Here is a 17,490-nt window from a genome sequence, read left to right on the forward strand (position 1 = left end):
ATATGTAAGCATGATTATCAAAGAAATATTACAAAAAGTAGTAGTAGAGTGTGGAGGAGTGTGTGTCTGTGTCCTTGTCTTTGTTTAAGGGGTGTTTGGGTGTTCGAAGAAAGGGACACTAAGGGGCCTTAAAGAGGGAATTCAACGCGTATACTCAAATACTTCAAACCGTTGATCTATATATATATGTACCTATAGATATACACATCAATAAAACTCTGTGTCTGTGTCGTTCACAATGATAATGTGGGGGCCATATTGTCCGGAAGTGCACTGCTCTTCGCATTGTCTCTAGATCGCCTGGTGCTGCTGCTGCTGCTGGAGCTGCTGCTGCTGAAAGTTGTACAATGAAGTGGCCGTGGCATTGGCAGCGGCTCCAGCATTGCCCAGCAGCCCATAGCCTCCTCCTCCTCCGGACTGCGAGTGCGACTGATGAAGATTGCCATGATGATTCATCTGGTGTGGCTTCTGCAGCTGATGCTGCTGGTGGTTGTGATGGCTCTGGTTGTGGTTCTGCTGCTGTTGATGGTGGTGGTGCTGCTGTTGCTGCTGCACCTTGTGATCCGCATTGCTGTTGCTGTGATTGGAGGAAGCCAGCGATACCGTCGACGAGGCGGGGCCAATGCCCACCAGAGCCTGCGACTTGGAGTTGCGCGTCAAGGGCTTGTGGTTCTTCACAATGTCACAGCTGTGCTGCCATTGCCAGCAACTGCGGCAAAAGTAGCTGCAAAAAGGGATTCATTTTACCGTAATGCAGAATACAATCTCCGAATGAAGCACTCACCGGAAACAGGAGAGCTCCCGACAATAATAGGGGCCATGCTGCACGCCACATATCGAGCACAGGGCATCTTCCAAGTACGGATCCACCTGCACCTTCTTGGTAAACTTCGTGGTGCGTATCTCGATGAAGGCTGCCGAAACGGCCTTCATGTACGAGCGAAAGTTGCTGAAAGTCACACGTCCGGACCCAATCGGGTACTTGTACTTGTCCGTGTCTATGCCCGCGTATAGAACCCCATCGAAGAGATCGTCCATGATTTTTCCCAAGCCCTCGGCCGTCAGTTTTCCATGCAAAGCGCCCACAAAGACGGTCTTTGTGGGGTCCAACTTCTGGGAGCTAGATCGTACAAAGTTGGAGTCGGCAATGATCCAGGGAATGACCTCAACCTGCGAAACAGAACATGAAGAGGGGGCACTCCACAAGTGTATGTGTCCACTTACATCCTTGGACTTGATGCGACGCGATGAGATTTTAAAGTAGTAGTTGCTTCCGCTGTGGGCATCATCCATTTGGACCACGCAGGCCGACAGCAGGGCCTTCACCTGTTTGTCCGACTCGAAGATAATGTAGACATAGCCCTTGGGCTGTGCAGCCTGCTGCTCCTTGCCCGGCCATTCCACTCTGCAGAAAACACACAACAATTAAGAGTCATTCGATGGTGAATGGAGGATCCTTACTTGATAGAACCGAATGGCTTGAATATCTGAATAAGCGACTGCTCACTGATGTCCCAGGGTATGCCGCCTAGGAAGACTTTCGGCGAATAGTTGAGCATTCGGTGCGAGCGTGGGGGCAGCTGTCCGCTCCAGGTGCAGGTGGCATCACACAAGGCCGCGGAGCTCCTGTGGAACTTGGCCACTCGATCCAGATGCCCATCGTTGTTGACGCTTACGCCGTCCCCCGTGAGGTTCGGCCCAAACCCATTCGTCGTTCCGCCGAGATTTGTCAGACTACTGGCTGCACTGGTCGTGGCGGGCATATTGCCGGCATAGCTCTGAAGCAGCTGATTCAGTAGCGGCATCTGTTGAGTCTGGGCCTGCAGCAGCTTTAGGGTGTTGATGCGCTGCAGATTCTGCAGCTTTGCCAGTTCCATGTCCACGCTGGCAAAGTTATCCAGGCCGCACTGGTTGAGGTCTCCGTTCAGGTCAAAGTTGTGCTGCCCTCCGTTGCCGGACAGCTGCTGCTCGTAGTTCCTGTTGAGGTTCGCGTACTGCTGCTGCAGCTGCTGCTGGACCTGCTGTTGCTGGTGAAGTTGCTGCTGCTGCTGCTGGTGGTGATGCTGCTGCATGGATGCCAGACGGCTGCTATTTACAGACAGCAGATTCTGAAATAACAAAACAAAATTAGAACAGATTCGACTCCACTTTGAATGGTAGAACCGACAATCATGTCCAGTAGATTTGGTTCATTGAACGACTGGTTGCTGATCTGGCTCTCGGGCGTGTTGGAGCGCGTGGAGGCATTTTGCAGGCTCAGTCCCAGGCCGCTGCTGGAGAAGCCCTGCGGCTCCTGACGCTGCTGCTGGTAGAGCATGTTGATTGAGTCCATTGACAGGCCATTGCCACTGGAGGAGTTGCTGCTATCGCTGCATTGTTCAGCAAAGAGAGAAAATCTCAATGTTAGTTTCGGGCTTTATTCCAGAAGAGAGTATATTGTAGAAGGCGGGTGCAGTTGTGGTGCAGTGCCGCTTACGTGTATAGCATTACCTGACCAAAGGTGAACTGTGAAAGGAGCGATTGTAAATAGATGAAGGCGTACTTGGCGATAAAGGTGCAGAGCAATCGAAGCTGATGTTTGTTCTTTGGAAAGCCTTAAGTGGGTTACTTTGTGCAACATTTTCAAACTATGTTTAATTGTTTTTGTTTTTCGCCAATTCCAATCAACCATTCAGACATATAAAAAAGATAAAGAATATGGAAATCATATAAATTAAAAAACGACGAAAGGAAACACGATGATAGACTCAACGGTCAAACGGTAAATAGTGAACAGTAAAAGGTTAAACGGTTATCTTCGTCTCACACAACGCAGCAGAAGAATACCCTTGCAACAAAGATACCATCCAAAAGGAATCCATTTAATACCAATGTAACGCTGTTACCAAGAACAACAAACAAGTGTGTGAACTCACACATGCAAGCGCACTCTTTTTTTAGATTTCTAAGCTCTCATATGGGTTGGGTGGGTTTCTTGGCTTTCGTCGTAATGAAAATCATGCTTGCAGGCTGCCTTTCGATGTATTATTGTTCCTCATCTCACTATTAAATTGTCTTTGCTGTTACGCTGTACAAATTTCCCATAAGCAGACGGACAACACCTACCGATTTGTAGCCATATTTACGGCAACAATGTGATGCTCTCTGCAAGGGTATTTTGGACATAGACAAACACACAGAGGGGGACAAAGAGCTATAGTTCTAGGGGGGCACATACGGAGATATATATATATATATAGAGAGAGAGAGAGAGAGAGAGAGAGAGAGAGGAATATATAGATATATTTATAAAGAGTGGGAAAGACAGACACAGTTTGGGAGAGGGGGGGATACAATATGTAGATACAAGCAAAAAAGTTACTAGAAATCGGTGCAAATTGAGTGCAATTATTGGAAAGAGGGTTCGGGCTACCGAGCCTCCCAAAGAGAGAGGGAGAGAGAATACTAGCAGCAAAAGTTCAGGCATCAATCGAATCGATTGGATTAGATTCGAATGGAAACGGATAAACTTTAGCCAAAGACTTACCTGAAAGTAGTCGAAATTGGACTTGGTGGTGCCTGGCGAGGCCGAGGATTGTGTGGAACTGGGCGTCAGGGGGGAGTAGACAGCCGCATTGGCCGACAGTTGAACACCAACGCGTACGCCCACGGCCACACTATCGCCAGAGGCGGAGGCAACGGCACCAGTAGCGACGGCATTTAAACGATTCGTTGTGCCACTGCTGATGCCGTTGTCTCCGTTGCTCTGGCTCTGGCTCAGATTATGATTACTGGCTTGGGCTGTGGCCAATCCTCCTCCGTCTGCGGCTCCAGCTCCGGTTCCTGTTCCTGCAACCAATCCCATGCCAGCTCCAGCTCCAGCTCCCACTCCCACTCCCAGTCCGGTTGCACTTCCTGCTGGTGCTCCTCCTCCTCCTACAGTTGTGGTGCTGCCGCACAGTCCCAGCAGATCGCTGAGTGTGATGGGATCTGAAAAGAAAAGAGAGGGTCGAGAATGTACATAGATGCAGAGGCAGAGGCAGAGGCAGTGTATGGTCAACAATTATCTACAATGTTTGCGCAGGCCCTCGATAAATCAAAAACTATTGCCTCCTCAAGCACTTTGCAAATATTCAAAAACTGCTAATAAATTAAGCGTAAATATGTGTTGGCTCTCCTTCGATGGCTTGCTCGATGACTCTCTCGATGCTTGGTTCTGCCCTTTCATTTTTGCCATTTTGGCAGGACACCCGAAACTTACTGCAGTCCTTGCTATTTGTGTTGCTGCTGTCGTGGCCTTTGGAAGCCAAGTTCTGGTCTCCATCCCCGACAGCCATCATGCCAAGGTTCTCCTCAATGATGATGTTTTTGTTGCCTTCAGTATTTCTGCAGCAGCCATCGCTGCTGCTGCCCCTACTGCTGCTGCTGTTGCTGTTGCTGTTACTGCTGAGGATGTCACAGTCCCCGGAACTGCCGCTGCTACTGCTGTTGCTGGGGCTGTCACTGGGGAAGCCTGCCTCCTCACTGCTTGGTATACAGTCTCCAACATCATCCACGAACTCCGAGTCAAACGAGCGGTGGTCCAGCGTGGGCGCCTTCGATGGTTCCAGCCTGATGAACAGCTCCTTGATGCCCCCCATTTCTGCGACCACTGCTTGACGCGAACGTGAACCGATCTCCAAGTCGCGATCTTAGTGGCAGACTCTGACTTGTGTGACAGCACGACACGTACATATATGTGTTTGTGTACAAGAGGACAATTTTGTGGATTTTATGTATAAAATTTGTAGATGGCTACTTTAAAATTTTTGTTATTTTCTGCAATTCCGCCGTATTATTGCAGGATGGTAATTTGTAACCGAAATGTGAATTTGAAAGATGGAAAACGACTTGAAAAACATACAAATAATATTCTTTACAACGATAATAACGATAGACTAAATAAATGTTGGAAATGTTTTGTGTGTGCCGGCTTCTAAAAGTAAAAAACGATTACAAATATACACATCGGATTGACTAGACCTGTTTGGCTGACAGGAAAACAAAAGTCATATATTCCCATATACTATATAAATGCAAAATAGAAACTATACTTTCAACATAACCATGTTCTACTCGTAAGAGTATGGAAATTCATAGAAATGTACGCTGCAACAGGCAGGGAAATTATCTCTTTGCATTTTCGTTCTTCCCACAGTGGAAATTAGTTAACAATTTGGAAGTCGCACTAAAAATCCTAGAAAATATATACCTAACATGTGATTAAATAAAAATGCCATATCCTACCGTTGATGAATGATATCAGTCCATCGTCGGTGCTGCGTCTGCCCAGCAGATCGTGGGTCTGTATCTGCTGCTGCTTCTGTTGCTGCTGTTTCTGGTGGTGTTGCAGTTGCAGCTGCTGCTGCTGTTGATGCTGCTGTTGTTGGTGCTGTTCGAGCAAAGAGTTGATCGTCGAGTGCTTCTGCAGCAGGTCCGCGGAAGAGGCTCCGCTCAAGGCCCGCATGTTGCCACTGCCACTAGTTCCAGAAGAGCAGTCGGGTGTGTCGTACTGGAAGGAGAGAGGAGCATTGAGAAGTGTGAGAGGCAGAGGCAATAGAAGGATGACAACGGAGCAAGAGATTTCTCAACTGTAATTGTAATAAAAACTGGCGCCAGTTGAAGAAACTTTTATTGTCTCTGTCGAGGCTTCGTCCTTGTGTGTGGGAGTGGTGGTGGCGGTGCAGGTGCACACAACAGAAAGTGCCTCAGTGGCAGCCTTCCTGCTCCTGCTGCTGGTGCTGCTGCAACTAATGAATCGTTTATCTTTCACATTTCTTGCCACATGCCAGGGCCAGAGCCAGAGCCAGAGCCAGTGCCACAACGAGAAGCATGCCGATGCGGATGCAACAATGTAGAAAGTTGGCAAGGCAACCGCAGGAGGAGAGCCACAAGACAGACAGAAGAGGGGACGGACACAGGACAGACAGCATCGAAAGCTGAGTGCTGGCCCCCTGGTCCTCCTGCTCCTCGACAGAAGAGCACCTCTCGAGCGCCTGGGTGCAATTAAAAGCGCATCAAGTGTCAGTGGAGCACACTTAAAAATGCCAAATTAGTGCAAATATTGTTATCAGGCACTCGCCAAACAATTTAGCGCAAAATGGCGTACAACTCATTACCGACCCAGGACCGAGGACCGAGGACCGAGGACCGTCGACCGAGGGGGATTAAAGCGGCAAACGGAACTCGGAATCGAAGGAACAGCGAGGCACGAAGCAGCAGAATCCTGATGAATGCCAGCCAGGATGAGCGGACAAAGCGTGGGAACGGGGAGAATGCGGGGGGTAAAAGCCAAGCTAAGTCAAGTCAAGGCATGGCAACAAGTAACCATAATGGTAAACCATTAGTAGGAGGAACAGGGAGGTGTGAATGAAGGAAAAGGAGTACACTCCTGCCCCAATCACCCATCTCAAAGGGCTCCGGCGATAACTAACAGCTGGAGGATTACGGTGTGCCGCAAGGAGGTGTCTGTCGAAGATGCTGGCTTGAGGATTGGTACGCCCATAAATTGATGGCAACCAGAGAATATCAAATCATGCGTTCAAGTAACTGAAATAATGTTACTGGAATGTAGAGCTTTGTGTTTTGTTGAAATTTCAGATATAATTACACAAAGAATGAATCATAATTGGAATTAACATTTTTCATTCGGTTCTTTCACTATGCAGAGAGTGTCCCTGTCCTACTTGTGAACTCCTGTTAAAGGAGTCCCTCTCTCTCTCTCCCGGGCTGCTCCTTCTGACAGGCAAAAACTTGCTCTTGTGTGGCAAGTTCTGAATGAGGAGGAAACCATAGGAGGAGGAGTTGGGACGTGGGACATGCGGCGGGCGGTTGGCGGTTGGCGGCTGGCGATGGCTTCCTCCTTAGTTTTTGTCAAGTTGTCACAACTACTACGTTAAGTACAAAACTTGCCATGGATTTAAAAATTGAATGACAACTTGATGAAGGTACGTGGCAAAGTCGGAAATGGCACGAACATCCATCGCACACCACACGCACGGCAATCATCCGCCTCCTACACACACACACACACACATCCGCATCCATGCAACATCCACACGCATGCCACACTTCCTCTCCGTTGTGGGTGTGGCAGAGGGAGCAGCGACACCGCCGGACAACTCTCTCTCCCTCCCCCTCCCCCTCTCTATCACTTTCTTTCACTTTTTGAGAGGCGGCAGGCATTGTGGCCTGTTGACACATACATATGCCCCACGCAGAAAGTATGTATGTGTGGGCGTAGGATTTCAGACTTTGTTTCCAGCCGACATACGTCACATCCTCCTCCCACACAGACACAGGACACTGCCACACAGATAGCAAAGCACACTTGCAACTTGTGGCAGGCGATAAAAAACAAAAACAACAAAAAACCAAAGGGAAGCAGAGACTAGAAGCGGCGTCAATGAATGCAAATTACAAATAGTCTTGAAGCTATTTTGCGACGCCGAGGCCGCGCGTCCCACATCCACATCCACATCCACATCCCACATCCGCATTCCCATCCGTGTCCGCATCCGCATCCGCCTCTGACGTACAAAAGACGTCCAAGATGCTAAAAGCTTTCGCTGACGGAGCTGACGGAAATGCCAGCCAAAAAGAGTCTGAAGAAATGAATGAAGTCACGAAGTTGGGATGCTCTTTTGGGCAGAGATTACTTTCGGGAGTCCAATAATGAATTGGAGCTAATTGATTAATACAGATTTTAAGAGTATTCTTTGAGACTCGGAAACAGAAACAGAAACATTTTAGTTGAAAATGGTGGTCCAAAATATAAGTTTACTTGAACATAAAGTTCCCTTTGACTCCCTTTGATTCCCCTGTACATACATGCAGGGTAACCCAAGTACCTTTTGAGTAGATTTCTTCACAAAAAAAAGTAACATGTCCATTTAGCAGCAAGCACCCCTTGCCCCTGCATACCCCGCTGCTCTACAATTTTTCCACAGAAACCAGCGCCGAAAGAAGACCCATAAACAACGAAATTGAATACGACAAAAAATCTTAACCACCCGTTGACGCATAGATAACACCCTTGGCCTATTGACTGCGGCCATGGCTGGAACCGCAAGCTTCCATCTCCCCCGAATATGTCCTGTTCTTCATGGGGCATCCACTCCATACTCCCCACCCTACCCTGGACAACACTCTGCAACCCCTTTTCCATTTGGTCGTCGCACTATCGAGAGACTCTGACTGTGACTTGCTCGCAAGATTTCTGCTCCTCCTGCTGCTGCTACTACTTCTACTACTGCATCAGCATCAGCATCAGCATCAGCGTCTCGTCCTCTCGTCTTTTGTCGTTGAGGATTTACAAAATTTGATTCAATGGCATTACTCCTCGTTGCTGCTGCTCTCCTCTCCATCTCCATTCCTATCCCTGGCACATGCTCTATCCTTTGCCTGCCATTCCATGGCCTGCCAGCTGATTGCTACATGAAGATATTCCGAATCTCTTGCTCTCGTTCTCTGTCACTGGATGCCGACCAGTCCCAGTCCCAGTCCCAGTGCCTGTTCCTGACCAAGTATCCAAGGATCCACCACCACCCATAACTCAGTAGTTATTTATCCAATGTCCATTTGACTTTTGCTTTTGTGCATTTGCTTGTCCACGGACAAGGCATGACCGGACCCCTACCCCTGCTCCTACTCAATGGATGGCCATTTTCTTTGCCCTTTTCTTGCATTTTCTACAATTTTTTTTGGCAAGCGATTTGCCTGAAGATTCTCATGTCCTACCTCACAAACACAAGCATGATATGTGTCCCAGGAAGGCGAGCAAGTCGAGGGGCTGGCCCCGCTGGCCTCTGGAAAGTTACAAGTTTCTGCTTTCAAAAGTCATAGAAATTATGATGTTTGCTTCGCTTGCAACACTTATTAGATACGAGCACGAGTACGAGCATGTTGCCACATTGCCACTGGCTACTTCATCACACTGCTTCTGGGCACTCTGCCTTTGGTCCTGCGTCCGGCTGCTTCTGGTCGTGGCCCAAAGGGTTTCGGCATTAAAATTTGATGGCATGTAGTGATAAGCGTTCAATAACGATGTTGTCCTTGTCGTCGCAGGCCCCATCCCCCTCCCCACTGCCATTTTGGGAACTGCATTCCCATTGTGGCACTCGATTCGATTGGGGTTCCTCCCTTCCTCCCGTCCCTTCCCCTTCCCCATCCCACAGAGCGAGAGGTTAATGCACAGTTGTAATTTTTTATGGCCGATTACATGTTGCCAAGGAAGCAGCAGGACGGACAGCAGTGGAGTGCAGGCAGCTCTGTTTGGTTGTGGTGCCCCATAAAGGATAAGAGTTATGGCCGAATGCATTTGAATTTGCCAGCGGTAATAGAGTGTTTGCATATTACTACGTGTCCCAAAGATGGGGCGATCACAACGGTGTTTAAATCCCTCTGCACAGGAGGGGCACATTCGCTCGATGAAGAAGAAAAAGTTATGCATATTTAATAGTTCAACTTGGGAAATTTACGAGTAATTGCAAGGGAATTCGATTCTGACTCTAAAATGCTTTATTCTTATAATGGCATTTCCTTCTGATCTAGATATATATATTCCATCTGAGAATTGGTTATTCTTTATTGCAGAACATAATCAGGGTTTTGGGAGAATGTTCCCTGGATTTATAATCTAGTTTGCTTTCTTTTAGTCAATCAAACAGTTCTTAAGATACGAGTTTTCTCTGGGATGTACTTGGGCGCAAAGAGAGACTCCTTTCAAGTACATTTTTCTTGCAGGAATCTGTTCGGTGACTCGTGGCAGAAAAAGGAGCCGCATTTAATGTTTTGTAAACTAAAAAACGAATTGAACTTTGTGCAGAGATGACTGTGGCTGTGGCCGTGGGCGACAGTGGATTCGATTCGATAAGATGCAAATGCCTGCAGGGCACAGGCATGCTGGTTACTGGCTGTGGGTGTGGCTGCTCTAGTCTAATGCAGTGGCACGTAATTGCTGGGCTGCGCCTACGAGTGGAGTGTATACAACACACTGAGGAGAGGAGCAGAAGGAGGAGGCTCCATCTGCCTTCCAGTTTTGCTCCTTCTGTCTGCTGTGCCTCTGTCTGTTTTGCTGTGCATTTCATTAAATGCCAATGTCTGGGCAAATTAAATTGAGTTGCATGCTGCATGGCTGTATGTCTGTTCGAATGCTGAACGCTGAATGTTGAATGTCATTTCATCAGCTCACAAGTTGATTTCTGCTTTGACACCATGTGTCGCACCCAAGACAGATACATATACATGTAGATACAGATATGTATGTAGGGGGATATGGATTGTAATATGTCCTTCTGTTTTGCAAGTGCATTTCTGTGCTTATTGTTACGTCCAATATGTGTGTATGAAAACAAGACATTAAATGCCGTTTCGTTTCTGGATCAAAACTCAACTATCAGCAAAGTGCAAAAGGAGAAGATGGCACAGAGACATCTTCGGAAGGAGGCGGAGGCTCTCTCTACCCCAGCCAGATTCGCTTTTGCCGCACCATCCATTTAATAATAACAATATCGTAATTCAGGCAAGTCACTGACAGGAGCAGCAGCAGCAGCAGCAGCAGCAGCAGGAGGAGTAGCAGCGTTTACATGGGGCGTAGACCATGGCATCCTACTACCACCAACAATCTGCTGCATGCCACTCCTGGCTCCTCCTGGTGCTGTGCTGCTGTGCTGCTGCCTGCTGCCTCCTCTGCTAGGGACAAACAAACGATGAGAAGCGTAGCGACATTTCAGTTTCAACGGCAACATTTCCGATTCTCAGGGCTTTTGTTGCTGCTGCTGTTATTGTTTCTCCCTTCAGAGAGAGAGAGAGATAGAGAGCCAGGGACAGAAAGGGACGGAGAGATAGGAGTCTCCCAGGGGCACCAGAAAGAGGGGAGTACCAGCAGCAGGAGAGAGGGCCAAGCAGCCGTCAACAGGCATTCAATATGCGAAGAGTGCGAGAGGGCGAAAGGGAGTGCCGGGGAGTACGAGTGCTAAGTGGAAATAAAACACGCGCTTTTTCCGCACTGTATTATCTCTGGTTTTGGATCTCTCGGATCCTCTCATGCCACACCCCATCCGCCCTGCTCCTCCCCCCCGTTGGCACCACGCAACGCAGCGTATGATGCACATTTTTTTTAGGCAGCGAAAAGGCACAACTTTTTGTTGCAGGCCTATTCTGGAAAAGAGAAACAAAACCAAGTGAAACTGCTGTCAAAGGACTCGAATGTGCGATGCTCTGGTGGAGCAAGGAAAAGGTAGGAAGGAAAAGCCATGGCAGAGATCCTCGAATCAGGTTTAACGAAAAAGTCAAAAACTGTCAAAGTGTTGGAGAACCGCTTTAATGAATGCCAGCTACATACATATATGCAGAGGTCTGTGTTAGTGAAACGACGCTGCAAAGTATGCTACACTTTAAGGCGTACCGCAGGAATAAAAACGAATCAGAGGGGGATAAGCAGATATCTCGGATTAGGCCGAGGATAAGATAAATAATAAATAAATTATGAATTTGCTCAAAAGCTATTTTCATCTAATTATTGTACGATTACTTCATATTTTGTACCTGAATGGAGAGAAATCGGAAATCTTTCAGGTTCCAAAAACGAGTCTCCCATAAGTGATCTCCCAATTTAGGCTGCAACTTTGCCGCATGTCACAAATCCCACACTCAATGCATCTACCCCTGATCCCTGGATGGAATACCGAGAAGCATCCACAGTGTGGAGCAGGCACTCTCTCCGACTGACTGTGGGGTTCATGCCGTACAGAATATATAAAAAAAGAAGAGGCTGGTATACAAAAAAGAACACAAGAGGCGACTCCAACAGGGTGCTGGCCTTTTGTGGTTGTCTTTTGTAGTTGTTTCTGTTTCCCCTTCCACCACGCTGCCTACGCTCTCCTCTTATTTTCTTTTGCCGCATTTTTGTGCGCTTTTAATGATAACGCAACAGCATTGTATATGTAGATGCCTCGACACCGTGTACCATCCTGCTGCTGCTGCTGCTGCTGCTGCTGCTCTTCCTCTCTCATCATTCGCTGAACCACAGGAGCAAGAGGAGTGACTGGAGCAGGAGGAGACCTGAGACCTGCTGCCACGCATGCCACACAGTCAATGCATTAAATGCTAGTTGAGTGTAGAGTGTGCCACGCCGACTACAACTATACGACGACGTCTGGCCAAGTAAATTCAATTGAATTTTTCACTCGTTTTCTCTGTTTTCTGTTTTTCCGTTGTGTTTTTTCCGCTCTTCCATTTTCTTTTTTGTTATTTTTTAAATGCCAGAGGCTCATGTTGCACTGGGGCTACGCCCTAATACGGCGGCACCCCACGCACTCATCCTGCAACCTGCAACCAGCAACCAGCTCATTCCCCCTCCAGGCAGTGCAGTCCTGTCCCTCATTTCAGATATTTCCTTATAGTTATTTGTGTTGTTGGGCGGCGAGTATTATCCCTCGGGCGGCGGGCGTGTGATTTGCTTGGTATCGACATTTTAATGATGTGCCTCGGGGCCCCGTGGGCCGCCGACGATGCCGCCGCATTGTTGAATCCTTGGATTCTTGGATGGTTGCAAGACGACGACCGACGCCTTGTACTTTTGGCATTTGCGCGAAATGTCGAGACATTCCAATAGAGCGGCGGCAGAGAAAGAGCTGATGCTGTTGGACACATCCTAAGCTGTCAGCCAGCCAGCAAGAGGCAGAGTCGCAGAGGCACTCGGCAGACACCCCCGCGGCATATACTTAAGGATACATAACCAACTGTAAATGCCGTCCAGCATTTGTGTCCTGCAGCAGTCCTTCTACCCACCAAAACACAATGATATTTCCTTCATTCATCTTCAGCTTCAGAGCTTCGTCTCCCCTCAGTGGCTGTCCGTTCGTGCGGCCCTTCCTCCTTCCACCATTCATCTGTTCCGTGTTGTGGGGGGCTTGGGGGCTCTCTTCTGTGTTCGATTTGAATAATGCCAATGATTTGCCTCTTGACTGTTGAAAATCAAATTTCAGATGGCTATTAGCAGCCTTCCAGTTGCACAAGAGTCGCGTCCTTTCTTATTTTATGCTAACATTAGTGGATGATTTTTATTGGGTTTTGTGTATTGTGTACTGATACGTTGCAGATGCTTTTAGGCATCTTTTGGTTAATGACAGTTCCCCCGAAAACCTAGACCATCTTTTCGAATGTCAACTGATGACATTACCAGACGCTGTGTACCATTCGATGCGAAACAAAGTGTTGCAGAACTGTAATCTGAGTGGCAATGATCTCAACTCTATCACATCTAAGGAATAATACACAAAACGATCAGCTTGGACTATCGAAGATGAATAAATGCATAAATATTTACAGCTTTGTGTAAAAATTGAGTTGTTTATTTATTTCGGTGTAAGTGTGCTTCGAGTCCCAACTATTTGGCTATTGATAATTTTAATGTCAAACATATTCAGGCACGGAGATACAGAGCTGACCATTAAATGAGGGTCAGAAGATAACTATAACGAGTAAATGTGCTCCTTAAAGATATCTTACTGCCTGTGCACTTCTCTTGTATTATTTTTTTGTATAGTTACAAAACAACTTGAAGACCCATCCCGAAAATGACCCAACACTGAACTCTAACCCAATGTTCTGATTGAGTGCAATCCTTGGAAGTCCAAGCGGAGGAATACAATAAAAGAGAATGGAATATGAAACGATGTCACAGCAGGGTGTATTTGGGGGGTCGTCGTATGCAGAGCAGGACATGCAGGACGAACAGGATACATGTCGCAACACACATCCCACAGCGCATCGAAATGGCAAATAAAATGCTCAACATTTTTCTTATGACCGACAAATTTTCCGCTTTGCCACCAGATTCCAATACCCATGCCCCCACAGAAAGGCAGACACCATTATTTATAGGCGTTTTAAACAGCGGGGGAATGGAAATGGAAATATAAATAATACAGATATTTATCTCTATATAAAATAGAGGGAGGCAAGGATAGGGGATAGAGGCTGAAGCGCATTAAGCCGTGGGCCGGGTAGGGCAGGAAGTAGACGCATTTTAGACATTACCGAGTATCAGGAGCATATAAATATGGATGGATGTAAACCCTGTCCGCATCACCACTAACCACTTCCTCCTCCTCACTTACCCCCCTCAAGAGGATAGACGTCTGCTTACACGACGAAATTGACATTTTGCATTTAGTTATTCAGTTCCTGTGTCTATTTTGATTTTTACATTTCTTTTTTTTTTGCCTTCGCTTCGTTTTTGCATTTTTTGTTGCCATCTGCCACACAATAAAATGAGTAGAAAAATTGCATAATAACCCCTTTGAAATCGTCGGATTATCCTTAAATATTTGTGTAAACATTGTAACAAATGCGCAGCGCCATTGTCATGGATGCAGGATGATGGGATGGCACAACAGTGCAATCCGAACAGCCCATACCCCATTCTGCCTTGGATCCTTGGATACCCCATACCATCCCCTTCCAAGTGGTGCCGGAATGGTGGAAGGTTCTTCTTCCATCGTCAAATGCCTGAATGATGAGCAATAGACGATGGGCCCGGCCCAGGCATGTCACAGTCGACAATGAGGCAACTTTCAGCCCATCTGCCCTGACAGACAGGCAAGACTCGGAGATGAGACGAAAGACGTGGAAGGAGGCGGGAGGACGTGGCTGGCAAGGATACAAACGGAGAGACGCCGACGCATGCAACAATGGTTGGAAGTGCCCCAGCCATCAGATGTAGATGGAGCAGCCTGGGAGCGGAGCCGTCTTAAAAAACCTGTCACACATATTGACAGTCGCTTTAGTATCGTTTAAATCTAGTCGAGGGTCGTTGGTGGTTGTTGTTTGTGGGGAGGATGCGTGGGGTTACCATGTGGTGCGTTCCTCGAGTCAAGTGTGTGGAGCATACATTTATTGTAATGATTACGGGCAAATGTACACATGTGTGCGCCGTGTCCCTCATTGGAGGCTTCACTGGAGGCGAAGGGCAACCACCGGATCTGACATAATTTTGATTTGAATTTTTTTCCGACTGGAATATAATTAACTTGTTGAAGGATAAATACAAGATTGTGAAAGGAATGCCAATCACGGTAATATATAATGTCAATGCGATTGGTTTGTAAAGATATGTATGGCTGACACGAGTTTCGTTCATCTTTTTCCATTTCCCTTTGTAAGTATCTCTGGAGAATACTGTAATCTTCTTATCACAACTAAACTTCAACCACAAGGGGAAAAAATGCAGAAAAAGCACCTACGAAAAACAGAAGAAACACGCAATGCTTTTGAGAAACATTATTATATAGGCCCAATATTTCCAGAATATGTTAAGTTCTCATCTTTCATTCGATGGACAAGCAGTGGAAGCAGTGCATAGAAGCAGTAGTCTGATTGGCATGGCTGCGTTTCCATTTCCGCTGTTTTTCTTCTGGCCTTTACACACTCTCTCTCTCTGTCTCTCTCTCTCTCTGTCTATCTTCGTGAGTGAGTGAGTGAGTGAGCGAGTGTATTAATCGAATCAGGGTTCATTTAAGTGAATTAAAAAACATATAAAGGCAGCGGAAATTAAATCACGCAACTATTTTGCGCAACAAAGAGTACAATTAAACGGCTTCTCCCGCCCTGCAATAGTCTGTGTGTACTCCAAGGACCAAGGACGAAGCGAAAGCGCTGCAGTAGAGTAGTCAGTGGCTGTCTGCTGTTAGAGGAACAAAACGCCACAAGTTTAATCGAATTTAACTACTCATAATGTGCAACAGACAACGACCACGAACCCACTCCTCTAGTGAATAGGCTGGCGGAGCTGGGTGGCAAGAGTGCACTCTCACAAGTCCTTTTTGTACGTACAAGTTGGACACTAATCTTATTAGGATCATCCAGCAGGCAGGCAGGCACACATACACACCACCAAAAGTCCCAGTTGTATAGGTGAGATAAGCCCCAAAGCACAACACAGCGCCAGTCCGTCCAGACCAGACCAGACCACAGCTGATGAACAGTTAGTCTCTCTCTCTCTCTCTGTCTGTCGCAATCTCTCTCTCTATCCCTATCTCGCTCTCTTTGGTTCGACTCCAATTCCGACTCCGAAGTCACGAATCGTACGTGAGCGTTTCAATTACCACCCGTAAAGGAGGAGTGCGAATGGGTTTTATTATTATTTACATACCTGTTGCAGCAGGGGCATTGTTTTGAATAAAAATTCCAATTTCCACACTTGTGTTCGTGTCCGCTCGTGTTCGGGTGGGTTCGTCTACTCTGCCGCAGAGGCTTCAGCTTGGGCTTCGGCTTTTGGCTGCCGGATGGCACTGACAAAGCGGCAAAAACAGATGTCACCACTTCCGTGCCTGCTCTGTGCTCTCTTTCCTTCTTTTCCGGCTCCTCCACTCCTCCTTTTTGGGGCCCAACTCGAGTCCAGGCCGCAAGGCAAGCAAGCCAGCCGACGGCGTTTCCGTTTATAGCTCCAACTATTTTTTCACACTCTCGCGCAATCCTCTCTCCCAATCACTGCCTAAATGCGCTCTCAATTGCTCAATTGTTGGAGCTGCGCAGGCAAGGCTTCGGTTGGATTCCGACTCTTTGGGGTTGGATTTGGTTGGGTTCGACCGCCTCAGGCAACGTTGGGCTCGACTTGGGGCACTCTTGACTCTGCTGGGGCCAGACACTGAAGACGGAAGACACGCAGGACACACACAAGACAGTAGACAGCTGGCAGATGTGCCCGGTTTCAGCAGAAGCAAAAGCAGCAGCAGCCAACAGTCATCGATTCATTATGCCTTCTCGTCAATAGATGCAAATTTCCAATTGCTGACGAAGAGTAGTGCTGAAAGAACACAGTACACAATATAAGAAAATGTATTTTACATAATCTGGAATAAGTAATGGGGGGTTTAGTCTTGCTCCTCCTATTGTTGACTGGTAAATGATATCAGAGGGACGGGGGTTACCATTATGTTCACAATTCATTGATCATGGGCGGATGAGGGGTATATACTTTCATCACTACACTAATCCCTTACATTCCCCTTTGTAGTTACCGTTAACCAAGTCATCGCTCATCGCTTATCTTAAAACGTTTTCTCTGATGCAAATCACTCGAGTAAAAAGCACACGCGGACGCTCCCTGCCTCCTCTGCAAACTAAAACGGGGACCCACTTGAGCGTTAAATGCCGTTAATCGATCAAGGCGTAACCCATGCCCATGCCCATGGCCACAACATAACTGTAATTAACCAATTTAAAAGTGCTTTGAAGCGCGAGGGGGAGAGTGTGGAGAGTGAAGCTTTAGCCCTTTCATAATTCTGTCCCTTCCCTGTCATTATATTCCAGTTCCTTTTTATAGCTCCAATAAGAACAACCATCAAGTGGCCGGAAAGGGCCTAAAAGGGAGCGACGCCTCCTACGAGTGCGAACGAGTGTAATCCTTTTGGCTAGGAACCGGAAGCTGTGTTGAGCGAACCTATTATTAGAGCCATAAATCAGCAT

At 47.2% G+C, this 17,490-nt stretch overlaps 3 protein-coding genes across 5 annotated transcripts in view; all 3 read right to left on the bottom strand.

Moving 5' to 3' along the window:
• Positions 1-17,490, bottom strand: part of LOC117583055 — an 18,831-nt gene continuing 1,341 nt past the window's right edge. For 2 of the 3 annotated variants that reach the window (XM_034271221.1, XM_034271220.1), the window contains exons 2-10: positions 16,175-16,828; positions 5,266-5,530; positions 3,527-3,969; positions 2,491-2,627; positions 2,168-2,369; positions 1,462-2,108; positions 1,225-1,405; positions 785-1,170; positions 1-724 (exon numbers count right to left, since the gene is read on the bottom strand). In XM_034271221.1, coding sequence (XP_034127112.1) covers positions 292-724; positions 785-1,170; positions 1,225-1,405; positions 1,462-2,108; positions 2,168-2,369; positions 2,491-2,627; positions 3,527-3,969; positions 5,266-5,530; positions 16,175-16,192 — 2,712 coding nt within the window. In that variant the 5' untranslated portion in view covers positions 16,193-16,828 and the 3' untranslated portion in view covers positions 1-291. Of the gene's footprint in view, positions 725-784; positions 1,171-1,224; positions 1,406-1,461; positions 2,109-2,167; positions 2,370-2,490; positions 2,628-3,526; positions 3,970-4,240; positions 4,963-5,265; positions 5,531-16,174; positions 16,829-17,490 lie in introns of those variants that run through there. The other variant, XM_034271219.1, reaches the window with a different exon arrangement.
• LOC117583061 (glutamate dehydrogenase, mitochondrial) overlaps positions 2,097-17,490 on the bottom strand; it is a 26,914-nt gene continuing 11,520 nt past the window's right edge. Inside the window, exons 5-6 of the mRNA XM_034271233.1 lie at positions 12,817-12,826; positions 2,097-2,108 (exon numbers count right to left, since the gene is read on the bottom strand). The gene's annotated coding sequence lies outside the window, so the exon portion shown is untranslated. The remainder of the gene's footprint in view (positions 2,109-12,816; positions 12,827-17,490) is intronic.
• LOC117583057 (ETS-like protein pointed) overlaps positions 10,675-17,490 on the bottom strand; it is a 77,037-nt gene continuing 70,221 nt past the window's right edge. The window contains exon 10 of the mRNA XM_034271224.1: positions 10,675-10,695. The gene's annotated coding sequence lies outside the window, so the exon portion shown is untranslated. The remainder of the gene's footprint in view (positions 10,696-17,490) is intronic.

The sequence above is a fragment of the Drosophila guanche genome, unplaced genomic scaffold (genome assembly GCF_900245975.1).
Source record: "Drosophila guanche unplaced genomic scaffold, DGUA_6, whole genome shotgun sequence".
Classification (NCBI taxonomy): domain Eukaryota; kingdom Metazoa; phylum Arthropoda; class Insecta; order Diptera; family Drosophilidae; genus Drosophila; species Drosophila guanche.